Source organism: Rhinatrema bivittatum, chromosome 1 (assembly GCF_901001135.1).
Source record: "Rhinatrema bivittatum chromosome 1, aRhiBiv1.1, whole genome shotgun sequence".
In the NCBI taxonomy this organism is placed as follows: Eukaryota; Metazoa; Chordata; class Amphibia; order Gymnophiona; family Rhinatrematidae; genus Rhinatrema; species Rhinatrema bivittatum.
In genome coordinates this window covers 310,228,009-310,241,619 of record NC_042615.1, presented here as the reverse complement: position 1 = coordinate 310,241,619, position 13,611 = coordinate 310,228,009, and the positions used below count along the sequence as shown (strand labels likewise).

The 13,611-nt window shown below is 41.2% G+C and overlaps 1 protein-coding gene across 1 annotated transcript in view; it reads left to right on the top strand.

The window, feature by feature from the left end:
• Nucleotides 1-13,611, top strand: part of MTTP (microsomal triglyceride transfer protein) — a 158,090-nt gene that overhangs the window by 61,499 nt on the left and 82,980 nt on the right. The window contains exons 4-5 of the mRNA XM_029597258.1: nt 4,759-4,866; nt 8,668-8,784. Coding sequence (XP_029453118.1) covers nt 4,759-4,866; nt 8,668-8,784 — 225 coding nt within the window. The remainder of the gene's footprint in view (nt 1-4,758; nt 4,867-8,667; nt 8,785-13,611) is intronic.

Below are 13,611 nucleotides of genomic sequence, written 5' to 3'. Positions count from 1 at the left end.
CTCACTCATCGTACCCCTTTACAGATCATTTATAAATATATTAAAAAACACCAGACCAAGTAAAGATCCCTGAGGCACTCCACTGTTTACCTTTTTCCACTATGAAACAGACCATTTAATCCTTCTCTCTGTTTCCTGTCTTTTAATCAGTTAGCAATCCACAAAAGGATATTGCTTTCTATCCCATGACTTTTTATTTTTCTTAGAAGCCTCTCATGAGGGACTTTGCCAAACACCTTCTGGAAATCCAAATACATCACATCTAGCGGTTCACCTTTGTCCACATGTTTATTCACCCCTTCAAAAAAATGTAGATTTGTGAGGCAAGACTTCCCTTGGATAAATCCATTCAGCTGTATTCCATTAAATCATGTCTAAATAAATGTTTTGTGATTTTATTCTTTATAATATTTTCCACAATTTTTCCTGGCGTTAAAGTCAGGCTCACCAGTCTATAGTTTCACAGGTTACCTCTGGAACCAGAATCCTGTTTCCAACATAGGCCAAACCAGGCCACAAGAACCTGGCAAGTACCCAAATACCAAGAAGATCCCATGCTACTGATGCAATTAATCATTAACAACGAACCATCAAGGGAACTCCCCGATGTGTGGTGATGTGCGGTCACTATGTCTAAGACAACCACTTTGTGATTGTCTTGATAGATAGCTCCCATGTTTATTCTTCAAATACCTTATTGTATACATTTTTCAATTTTATATTTTATTTTTTTACTTCCATGTGGTTTATGCGGCGCCTTCATGGATTACACAGCTCACGAGAATGATTTTTAAAGAAAAATTATATTTGCTTTAGAATTTTGAAACCATACAGTGGATAAGAAAAATCCCTCCGAGGTCCCTGAAGCAGGCAGACAATTGCCGAAACATGGCCGATGTCGGGCAGGCGGTCCCAACCCCACAGAAGTGGCAGGAATCTATCTGGATCAAAAGGAACTGATAATTACTCACAAAAAAGCGAGAATGCTTAGGGAGGGTGGGGTCATCCGCCAGGGAGAGGATAATATACATTTCATAAAGCACATGGAAGTAAAAAAATAAAATTGAAAATTGAAAAATTTATACAATAAAGTGTTGAAGAATAAACACGGGAGCTATTTATCGAGACAATCACAAAGTGGTTGTCTTAGACATAGCGACCGCACATCACCACACATCAGGGAGTTCCCTTGATGGTTGGCTGTTAATGATCTCTTGAAAACAAGGGAACGAGGTTTGGTTGTTGTTAACTGATACAATTACTAGCAGTGGCTATTCCCTAAGTAAACTTGATTAATAGCAGTTAATGGTCTTCTCCTCCAAGAACTTATCCAAACCTTTTTTGACCCCCAGCTACACTATTTTATTTATTTATTTATAAATGTTTGTATACCGCTTTTACAATTGGAAATTAATCAAAACGGTTAGCAAAAATTAAAACATACATAATCTAATTTTAAAACAAAATTAAAAGTCATAACTAAGAGACAGTATAAAAACACAAAATTCAAAATACAAACATTCAAAATACAAACATAGTGCCTGCAAGATGTAAAATGAAGGAGATATGAATTGAGAAGAAGAATGAATGAGTAAGCAGTGGAGTTGGTGAGGAAGGATGATTTATGATTGGGAATTTGTCAGGGAACTAAATGCTTTCTGGAACAGATAGGTTTTTAACGTTTTCTTGAATTGCTATGTTGATTGTACGTGACGTAAAGAATCAGGCAATGAATTCCACAAAATAGGAGCTGCAACCGAGAAAGCTCTTTTACAAGTTAGTTCTAATCTAGCAAGTTTGACCGAGGGTATGTCTAAAAAAATGTTTTGATAAAGATCATAGTTGTCTGGTTGGTTTATATATATGAAGAGTGGAGTAGAGCCATGTTGAAAAAGCATTATAAATAAATGCATGAATAATTGTCAGTATCTTGTAGTGTACTCTGTATTTGATAGGGAGCCAATGGAGAGAAAATAGGACTGGAGTAATGTGATTTCTGCAGAAAATGCCTGAAAGAATTCACGCAGCTGAATTTTGTATTAATTGCAGAGGGTAAATTGTAGAGTCAGATAGGCCTAAATATAGCACATTACAGTAATCCAATCCCGAAAATAGCAAGGATTGCAGAACTGTACGAAAGTCTTTAAAAAAAAGCAAAGGTCGAAGTCTTAAGAGATGTAATTTGAAAAATTATTTTTTTGTAACCACATCCTCTGGCAACAAATTCCAGAGCTTAATTGTGCGTTGAGTGAGCTATCTCCGGAACAATTATCTTCCCAACATCCTCTTCAGTAAAAACCGAAGCAAAGAATTTGTTTAAGATGGCCTTATCTTCCTTAAGTGCCCCTTTAAGCCCTCGATCATCTAACAGTCCAACCAACTTCTTCACAGGCTGCTTCAGATATATTTTTTAAAGTTTTATTATGAGTTTTGCCTCTGTGGATAACTTCTTTTCAAATTCTATCTTAACCTGTTTTATCAGAGTCTTTCATTTAACTTGCCAATGCTTATGTTTTATCCAATTTTCTTCTGATTGATCCTTCTTCCAATTTTTGAATGAAGATCTTTTAGGATAAAATAGCCTCTTTCTCCTCATTTTTTGACTATGCTGGCAATTGTTTGGCCTTTCTTCAACCTTTCTTATTGCATGGAATACATCTGAACTCTGCTTCTAAGATGGTGTTTTCTAACAATGTCCACACCTGTTGCACACTCTTAATCTTTGTAGCTGCACTTTTCAGGTTTTTTTTTAACTATTTTTCTCATTTTCTCAAAGTTTCCAAGTATATTATATATAATGCTCTCTTCTGATCTAATTCTCTGGTCGCTGAGTTAAAGCAATTAATCAGATTCATCTGACAAGATTTAACTCTAATAAAACCATGTTGCCTGGCCTCACTCTGTACACAGGCCCGAAGCAGGGGTATGGTCTGGCGGCCAGGTCCCGGCACCTGGGCCTTGGCCTAGAGTCAGACCCAGGCCAAGAGTACTGGTCTCAGAGCAGTAATGACAGCATCTTCTTCCTTTTTCTTTCTTTGTAATTTAACGCTGTTTGCTGGGATAGTGTCAGAGTTAAATTAACTCTGATGTACAGCTTTGCCTGGGCCTATGATTTGGCTTGGCTGAGGCCTAGGCAACAGGACCTGGCCTCCAGGCTGGGCTCTGGCATCGGTCCTGGGTCTGAGTCAAGGCCCAAGTTTTGGGACCCAGCCTTCAGGCCTTAGTCTAGATCAAGGCCCCGGTGATCCGGCTCCTCCCCCTCTGCTCTTAGGAGCCGCGAGCTCGGCTGATGGGGATTCTTAAAGGAGCCATGACAGGAAGTGTCATGGCTCCCCCTGAGGCTCCTCCCCTGGCTTCCTGTACTTAAGGCAAGGGCTGAGCATTCAGTCCTCGCCTTGGTATTGAGATTCCTGCCTTGAGCTGCTCCAGCGATCTCTGTTTGTGATTCTTCATCCCTCTCTCTGCTGCCCTGTTCCGTGGATTGATTCTTGGCTATTTGACTTCTGGACTGGTGGATGTGTCTTCTCCTGGCATGATCCTGGTACGGCTTTGGACCCTTCTCCTGGTTTGACCCTGGTGCGGTTCTGGAACATTCTCCTGTTTAAACCCTGGACTGGATTTCGACCTCATCTGTGTACCGAACCCCTGGACCGGCTTTGGACTCTTCTACGACTCCGTCCTCAGACTGCTACAACCTGCTGGAGGCACCAGCCATCTGGAACCCATGACCTGCAGGAGGCGCCTGCATCCAGACCTTTCTTCAGTCTTCAGAGGAGTCTCCTAAGTCCCAGCGGCCGGATCCCTACGGGCTCCTCCGGGGGGATTACGTGCTTCCAGGGTGAAGTCTTCATTCAACTTCTTCTTGTCCAGAGGCCTCGCCCATCGACGGTAGTTGCCTACCTCGAGACAAGGGTCCACCTCCATAACAGATATGTGATAGAAGACAGGACAGGTAGCTAAGGCATAAAATCTAATGGTATATTTTCAAGTTTCATGTTGGGTTACATTTTCAATAAACCGCCTAACGAGGCATGCCCATGGTTTTCAGCCCACACAAACTGTCCTGATCTTCAAGTTCAAACTACCCGTATAATTTGTGCTTGAAGATCTCACCACAGCTAAAAGTGTGTGCATTGTGAACGTGTGCACATATTTCTAGCCAGTTGAAAATCCACTTAGGCAGATCAAGGCATTCAACTCACATAACCCATGATTTTACACAAGTAGTTCCCAACTCAGACTTTAGAAATGTACCCCTTTATATAGGGAAGAAGATGGCATAACTTAGCTCTTCAAAAATGAACATACAGAACTGAAAACCAAAATAGTTCTGTCCTGAAGAATCCTTAGAGGAGTGATGAAGGCGTGCCTCATTTATGTACTGTGCATTTACATACTGTATACTGTAATTTTTGCACATGAATATATTCTGTTTCAAACACAATAAATGCCATACTGTTGACCATGGCAGCTGTGCCCCAGTCAAAACCTTGAGTGCACTGTCTGAGTGCCCAGGGTGTCATGTTCTCAGGCAAATCTCTGATACCCCACTAGACCTACGTGTGAATTCCATGTGTGCCATCACATCAACTAAATGCTTCCTTCCCCTTTCCCACCCTGCTAATTACAGTAAATATACCCCCCCCCCCCCCCAAGCTGGAATTTATTTGGTCATCTTCTCCAGACAAAACTGTATGTGTCTTATTGCTCTTTCCACACAATAGTAACTAGGTTTTATGTTTGTATTTGTTTTCATAGATTAAAAGCTTCTATTCCTATCAGGATGAGCCCACAGTGATCCAGAATATGAAGAGAGGTTTGGCTAGCCTGTTCCAGATACAACTAAACTCGGGTTCTAGCAATGAGGTACTGTCCACAGTGATACCAATAAAGATCCTTACTATGCCTGCATATTCTCTAATTTTCAAAATATAGCAAAAGGCAGTCTACATTATACATGCAAGGTACTATGCTATTATTGTGGTTCTCTTGGAACATTGCCTGTGCTGGTTACTAATGTTCCAGTGGAGATGAGGATCATGGTATGTTGGTAGAAAATAAGATGTGAGTCACGTTTCTGTCTGACATGGGAGTCTGCCCTGGCCTTATAAGGCAATTTTCAGAAGCATTTTTCTAAGTACATACGTATGTTCCCAGGCAAAATAGCCTGACTGAAAATCGCACATACTTTTAGCCATGAGGAAAAAGAAACATTCCCATGGGCATGCTTAGTTTGGAGAAGGAAAACAGTGCATGTACATTCAATTTTCAAAAGTACACAGGCTCCTTTGTCGTCCTCCTTTTCCCCCTGCTGCTCACACAAATAGAAAGCACAACATATGCAACTCTTCCAATTCATGTACTCCCTCTTTGCCAATTTTCAAAGAGAAAAAAATATAGGTAGTTACTTTTTGAAAATTTGCATAAATTACACACATTAAAAATGCCCATGAAGTTTACAACTATACAGGCTCTTTGAAAACTGTCCTGATTAGTATGCAAATGCTGACAAAACTGGATCATTATTGTGATAAATTATTGTCCCAAGAAATGAAAATGTGACTGATAAAATATGGAATATAAAACTTAGCTAGACAAAGTTTCACTACCCTGCATATAATAATCTATTACACATAAAAGGAATAGTATTAAACAAAGCCAAAAAAAAAATCAATTTATTTCCATAATACAATTATTGTTTTTAAAAATATTTTCAAAAAACTAAATATAATGAAAAAGAATATTCTATATACAATAATTCATAGCAAAACATAATCCATAATCATTCCTTCACAAAAATACTTCTAAAGACAAAGCCAAACCCAATCCCAATAAAAATCCCTATAAAACCAGTAACATCCAAATTATCTAATCTCCACAAATAATATAAACCATACATGACATTCAGGCCAGACAGCAATAAAGACTCAACACTGCTCACAATATTATTTCAGAATATCATCTCTCAATGCTGTTTCAAACAAAGGTCTCTCTTGCAATGTCGTTTCCAATAATATCACTGCTGTTATGCTTTTCAATAACGTCTCAAAAGATATCACTCCTTCAATATTCTTCAAGCACATGATGGGTATTATCCCATAATATATTTCTTTCAAATAGTGTTTCAAATATAATCCTGACACAGACCCATGTTTTGCCTCAGTGAAGAGGCAGCTTCAGGGGAACGTTCAACACATAATAAAGAAATAACTTAGCACCAAACCTGATAATATCAACCAACATCAACTGCATCTAATAAAAACATTGTTGTGTTTTGGACATTGAAGTGTGGGCCCTTGGTCGCTATAAGAGATGGCACCTCCCACAGGGCGGGGCCCTGTGGGGACTTGCAGCGATAGGCTAGCTCAAGGCAGAGATGGACACAGAGAATTAGCTTTAATGTACTGCAACGTAGATGGTGACCCGGGGAACGGGTGATGATTCCAGCCAGGAGATGAGGAACCAGATGGCAAAGTTCCGTCTGTAGGTTGCAGGGTGGAAACGGCAGTTCTACAGTCTCACCAGGTCCCAAGAGGGAGATGGGTCCGGTAGAGGTACGCGAAGCGGGGTAGGCCGAGAACCCAAGCTTAGATGGAGAAGCCAATAGATCCGGTAGTGGTCTGTGGTGAGGGGTAGGCCAAGGATCTATGAAGAGAGAGATGAGACAAAGCAAAAACAGAACTGGAGCAGCAGTACTCACTCTGATGCTGGTAGTTGTAGTAGAAGGGAACCCCTGAGGAGCAGTGGTTCCGGACGAACAAAGCCCCCGAGGAGCAGGTACCATAGGCGTCCTGGTAATGAGTAGGCAAACCTGAAGGAAAGGTAGGAGCATGGTAAGGTCCCCAAGGAGTGGATACCTTAGGCATCCTAGTTAGTAGGAGGTAACCCCGGAGGGTAAGGAGGAGCGAGGCAAGGCCCCTGTGGGGCGGGTACCTAAGTCGTCCTGGAGTGAGAGTACACAGAGCAGAAGCATCTGGTAATGAGGAGAGATCAGCATGGAGGATTCCTTGCTAACTCATAGAAGGAATCGTAAGCGGAGATTAAATACCAAAGCTAGTGACGTCATGCGGTGGGGACACCCCCGAGGTTCCCGCCTTGAGGCACGTAAAGGACGGGGCTTCATGTGCATGCCCTAGGTGACTCCTGGAGAAAGATGGCGAACGCAATCGCCCATGCCAGACCAGGGACGCCGGAGCGTATGGTGAGGAGAAGCGGAGGCAGCCATCTTTCCAAAATGAACTGGGTCAGGTAGAAAAAAGGTGAGCAATAGAGGACGCAGCCGTCTGTGACCGATGGGCGCAACAAACATCTCACTAACTTGCTTGACAGAGTGTTCTCTCTGGCTCATCAAACATCTCAAAACGATGTCGGTCATTTTGATACTCTTTTCACTGTACCAGTTCCAAATAACCAAACTGGACACTCAGGTGGGGTGTTCCAAAAAACAAGTTTACTGTGATACATCTTTAATAGTAATAAGATGGCACCAAAAATACTTCCTCTGTTACATCCATGATTAGTTCCAAATCTCAGTTCTTTTTAATTAGTATGTGTTCCTCGATGTTACACATTCTAGAATATCCTTCCTTCCAAGATATTAGAAGTAAGTTTCCCTGGGTAGCACTGGGTATCCTAGCTAGAATTAGTTCTCCCTTCTAAAAAAAAAAAAAGCAAAACAGAAGAAATAGCTGAGATCACAAATGCTTCTCCACAGCTCCTCCCAGTCCTTTTCTCTCCAAGGGTAAAGATTCCTGTAGGGGTCTCCAGATGAGCTTCTTCTCTCCTCCAAATCTCCACTTAGATGTTGCTTACATCTTCCAGACCATAAGTCCCAAAAAAAAAAACAGCACAGCAGAGAAAGCAGACTCCTCTTGTTCCCCATTCCTGTACTGGAATGGTGGCTGAACATTTCTCCTGAAACCAAATAGGCAAAACCACTCAAAAGGTTTTCATATAAACTTCTCAAACTGCAGTTAGACATGCCCCAACCCAACCACTGGATGTGAGATGGAAACTTGGTTTCTCTCTTCCTAACCTGTCCCAGAGTTGGGGGGCTTTCCCTGCCTGAGCAGGATGAGAGAAACCAGAAAAAAAAAACAACTATTCACAAAAGCGAAAAACTCCACAAACAATTCCAAAATAGCTGAGACACGCTGACCAGCCAGGAGGTGGCTGGTAAAGTGAAATCTAATTTCATATTCCTAGTGGCAAGGTATAAGAGGGCCCAGCCATGTTGAAACAGGGAAACCCCAAAAAATGAACCTTCTCCTTCAGTTTCTGATCCAAAAATGCCAACACTGATACTGCACCCCACCTGCTCAAGCAGGCAGGAGCCCACCACTGCAGCAACCTCACAGGGATGCTGTAGCAAGTGGTTTCCTTCACCCTTACAGGTTCTTTCAGGTCATATACTAGGGCCCACTTCTAGTGCAAGTACCAAGGAGATCTCTACCTACAGAAATTTTAAGTAATTTGAACCAACGCTCATTATGAAGTTATTTTCTTGGATTGAATTTGCTTTTCAGTGTTGGTTTTCGTAATTACACGTATAACCAGGAATATGGAAAGGTTTAAAGTTAAAGTAAGCAACTATTTGTTGAAATTTTAGATTGAAAAATAAATATTTGCCTTACTTCTGCCAACTAAAAGAAATGTGTCACTTTTCAGGTAGATGTTTCTGGAAACTGCAAAGTTACTTACCAGGTTCGTCAAAATCAAGTGACCAAAATTAAGGCTCTAAACACCTGTAAAAAAGCAAAATCCAGTTTTACAAGCCACAATAAGGTACAGTAAACATCACTTTCAATTAAAATATTTTTTATTTCTTAGAGACATTGTAACAAAGGTTGTATAATCTTACTTGTACTATCATTTAAAGATTTTTTCAATAAATCAGAACTGAGTATGATAAAATTTCAGTCTCTTCTGAAATTTTCTTATCATACTTTCTGATTTTTCATTTGAACTGACAAATTACCATCAATGGAAATTTGTCCATTCAGACTTGTCAGTCCTCAGCTTAACCATTCAGTTTCCTAGAGTAAAAACAAAATAGATAAAAGAAAACAGCACTTACATTTTAAAAAGATGTAGGTAGGAATCTATTGATTGGAACATGTGTAATTATTTGCCCTGTGTAAAGATGTGTACATGCAGTGCAGGCAGCTCTTTCCCCTGAAAGACTGAATGTAGCCATTTTAGAGCTAGGCCAAAATGTATGAATTGAACCAGCTTAAGGGAGACAGAGGTTTATAGACAAGACTTTCAAAGACCAAGTACAGCCATCACGCTTCCATTCTAGCTGCCCCTGTGCTGCTAAGGAGGATTTCAGTCTTTACAAGGGAGGACGTCATGCTAGGGAAGATGGACGTTATCCCATATATCCTCCACGGGATATCATAGTATCCTCTCTTACCAATACAAATGCCCAGGAAATGGGATCCTGACAGATAGGAAGAGGCATGCAAAAGCAGGGGGAATCCAACTGCTAGAAATGTTGATTGTTATAGTTGCAAGGTTCAGCAGGACTGTGTGAGTGGCCTACTTACCAGGTACAAAGGTAGCAAACATTTCAAGACCTTTAGATAGTCTTCTAAGTTGTGATTCACGAAGATGACATAGTGAGATAGAGATGAGAGGTCCTAGAGGAAAATATTAGGTTCTTTGTTCTGCAGTTTAAGTTCCAGGGCCTCGACAGCAGCATGCATTTAAAGGCTTCCATTTCCATACCCAGGGGCAATAAAACAGACACAGTTGCAAGGTTTCAGATTGTGGATGAGGTGATGGTATATGGACAAGTAGAAAGGACATACAAAAACAGACCACTTAGACTGAGATAAAGTCATGATTGTATATAAATGCCTCAAGCATAAAAACATAACAGGTGAAGTAGAGTGCCTGCTACTAAATGGTAAGAACATAAGTTGCTTTACTGGGTCAGACCTAGAGTCCATCAAGCCTAGCATCTTGTTTCCAACAGTAGCCAATCCAGGTTACAAGTGGCAAGTATCCAATGGTGATATTGATATAATAGGAATTTTGGAAATGGTGGAAGGATGATAAGTAATAGGACACTATAATACTTGGGTAAAATATTATATAAAAGTGGTTCCCAACTTGTGGTCCGTGGACCCCTAGGGGTCTGCCAGACCTTAACAGGGGGTCCGTGAACTGCCCGTGCCAAGAAGAGGCCTGACAGGCTGCCATGGACCCCATTCCGCGGTGGCCGCAAAAGAGAAGGACCAACAGACTGCGGGTACACACCATCTCATCAGTGGCAGAAGACTGAAGGAGGCCTTGGGGCTGCCAGTGCACTCCATCTTGCCAGCAGCTGAAGACTGTAGGAGGCCACGAGGCCACCAGCTCACCCTATTCCGCAGGGAGCCTGAGTGAGCTATGGGACCCCTGTGCCCCTCCCCTCGCAGACTCCAAGAAAAAGAGAGAGAGTGGCCTAGGTTAGAGAAAGGGTGAAAATATGTGAATGTGTGAATTAGAGATAGGCAACTTGTATGTGTATATGTATGTGAATGAGAGAGGGGGAATGTCTGTGTATGTGAGAAACCATGTATGTTTGAGAGAGAGGGAGCATTTGTGTGTGAGAGAGAAAGAGAGCTTGTGTGTTTAAGAGAGAGGGACCGTATGTGTATGTGAGAGAGAACAAGGGTGTATGAAAGTGAGGGAGCATCTGTGCGAGTTTCATGTGCATATGAGAGAGAGGGAACATGTCTGTGAGAGAGAGAAAGCATGTATGTATAAGAGAAAGAGAGCATGTATATGTATGATACAGGGAGCATGTGTGTGTAAGAGCATGTGTGTATGAGAGAGAGGAAGTGCATGTGTGTGTGTGTGTGTGTGTGAGCATGTGCGTATAAGAGGGAGGGAGCATATTTATGTGAGTATGGGTATGTGAGTGAGAATAAATGTGTGCATTTGTGTGTATATGAGAGAGAGGAGAAAGTTTGTGCGCCCCATCCCCACCCCTACTAATCCACAGCATTTTCAGGATGACTGGAAATTAAAAATTCACAGGTATGGAGAGTGGGGAATTTTTTTAATCCTAATTAGTTTTTACTGTTAGCTGATATTGTATGTGGATGATGTTTTGAAATATTGTGTTGCTGTTTGGTAAATTTAAAAATAATTTATATGAGTTTTACATTTTTGGATGTTGTATATGTCTGTTATTTTGAAATATTCTTTTTATTAGTATGGTTTTACTATTATTGATATTTTATATTTCTCGATTATATTATTTGATGTTTTATGGAGAACAGTGTCTTCTTAGGGTGGCTTCTTAGGGTTTCCAGTTTAGTTTATGTCTGCATGTTTGTGTTGTTGTTACTGATGTGACAACAGAATTTAAATATTATGTTTTCTATGGTGAATGGTAAGGAAAAGTGTCCTTGTTTTGTCCTGCACCCTTTGATGGGGGAGTTCCTGTGAACGTAGGGTATTGTAGAACTTGAGGTGCAGGTTTTATGATGGGATTCTGTCCCACCACCATATAGAAGAATCTTTTGATTAATGCTCTTGAATAATTTTAGTGGTAGTTTTTCTAGATGGTTGAAACTGGCCAGGGTTTATTTTTGTTTCTTAGAAGAATCTTCTGTCTAGAGATATCACTGACTTACATGCCCAATATCTTGCAATAATAGTGCAAAATGTTTGAGGAAGTGCCTCTTGATTTATGAGCAAGGGTGTTCTGTCTCTGCATAAATGGAATTTGGTAATAGGCAGGTCTGCAGAGAGCCATTGGACCCACCTTCAAGATCAAACTAACAGGGTGGTTTCCCTGTCACAGGTGATTAAAAAAATAAATAAATAAAGTACCATGTTGGGGGGAAGGGGGCTTTTGGGAGGGGAAAATGTGCACCAAACCTCTCTCTACATCTCCCTTTTAGTGATGTGGACTTGTCTCAAACATCCCTCCTTCCCTCTTTCCTCCCAGTCTCTCACTCTGTCATTGCTCCACAATCCATCCCAACCAATCCCACTCTCTCACTCCACCAGTCCAGCCCCACCAGTTGCTCTCTCTCTCCCTCTACAAGTTCATTCCTGCCAGTCACTCTCTCTCTCTCCACTAGTTCATCCCTGCCAGTCACTCTCTTCCTCCACCAGTCCTTGCCCAGTCTCTCTCTCTATCTCTCTCCACCAGTGTTTTTCTCTTTCTCTCTCCACCAATTTATTTCTACAATTTTGTCTCTCTCTCTTTACCAGTAATTTTCTACCAGTCTGCCTGTCTCCCTCTCTCTCTCTCCACCATTCTATCCTGGTCAGTCTCTCCCTCTCTCTTCCTCCACCAGTCCATCTCTGCCATTCTGTCTCTCTCTCCCACCTCACCAGTCTCTCTCTCTCTCTCTCTTTCCGTCTACCAGTCCATTCCCCCAGTTGCTCCAAATCCAGACAGATCCAGCTGTGTGGCTGCCTGTAGTTGCAGCTACATAAGTTATTGAATATGAGTACATTCTTGCACATTTACTGCTGTGCTTTACAATTATATATATTCCATTTATATCAGTAATCATTATTTAATATGTATTATATATTATAAATGTGTCTGGGGTGCATATAATTTTTTTTATTATTATATTAATAACTTTTCAATATACAGCACAAAACTGTGGGTAAAAATGAAAGAGAAGCATGATGGGGTCTGCAAAAATTTTGGAGGCTGAAAAGGGGTCCATGCTCCCAAAAACGTTGGGAACCTCAGTTTTATATAGGAATGACAGAATAGGTCATTCAACAGTGGAGCAGTGCTATGCATTAAAGAAATTGTAAAGTCAAACCAGGTAGCAATTCCAGCTGAAACAAAAAAGCACTGTAGCATCTCTATGAATAGAAATTCTATGCTTAAATAAGAAGCGTCTAGTATAAGGACTGTACTATCGACCACCTGATAGTCACAGTGATCATGAAATGCTAAAGGAAATTAGAGAGGATACAAAGGCAGGTAACATCACCATCATAATGAGTGGTTTCTGGGAATATGCATGAAAAACAATTTTGGTTTGGTTTATTTGCCATGTTAAGTTGTTTCATTCATGTTGGTTGCACAGTTATTTCATTTATTTCATTATGTTACATTTGTTTCCATTAAAATCAATGGGAGAAGCAGGACATCCTATTTTGAACTCTAACATTGGGTTTTCTATCCAAATTTAATGAAATTTGCATGCTGGCATCAGCAGCAGACTGAACAGCACTCTAAGACATCCAGAGTGGGGAAAAGTAACACCGACAGTGGCATGATCTCCCAAAAGTACCATAAGAGGGGCAAGGGCATAACAGTTCAAGGCAACAAAAGAGCAGCAAAGCAGCACCAACAGTGGCTGTTTTTCCTCTTTTTGGGCAAAGTAGCCCAGACAGAGGCATGAACATCTCAAGGGCACCATTAGAGTGGCAAAGTAGCACCAACAATGTTATGAACTGCCAGTGGCACTGTGATAGGGACAAAGTGGCACCAACAGTGGCATGAACACCCCATGGCACCAAGAGTGGCACAAAGGGCACCAACAATAGTGGAAGGAATACCTCAAGGCACAATGAGAGTGGCAGAGCAGCACCAACAGTGGCAGGAACTCCCCAAGGAACCAAAAGAGCAGTGAAGGG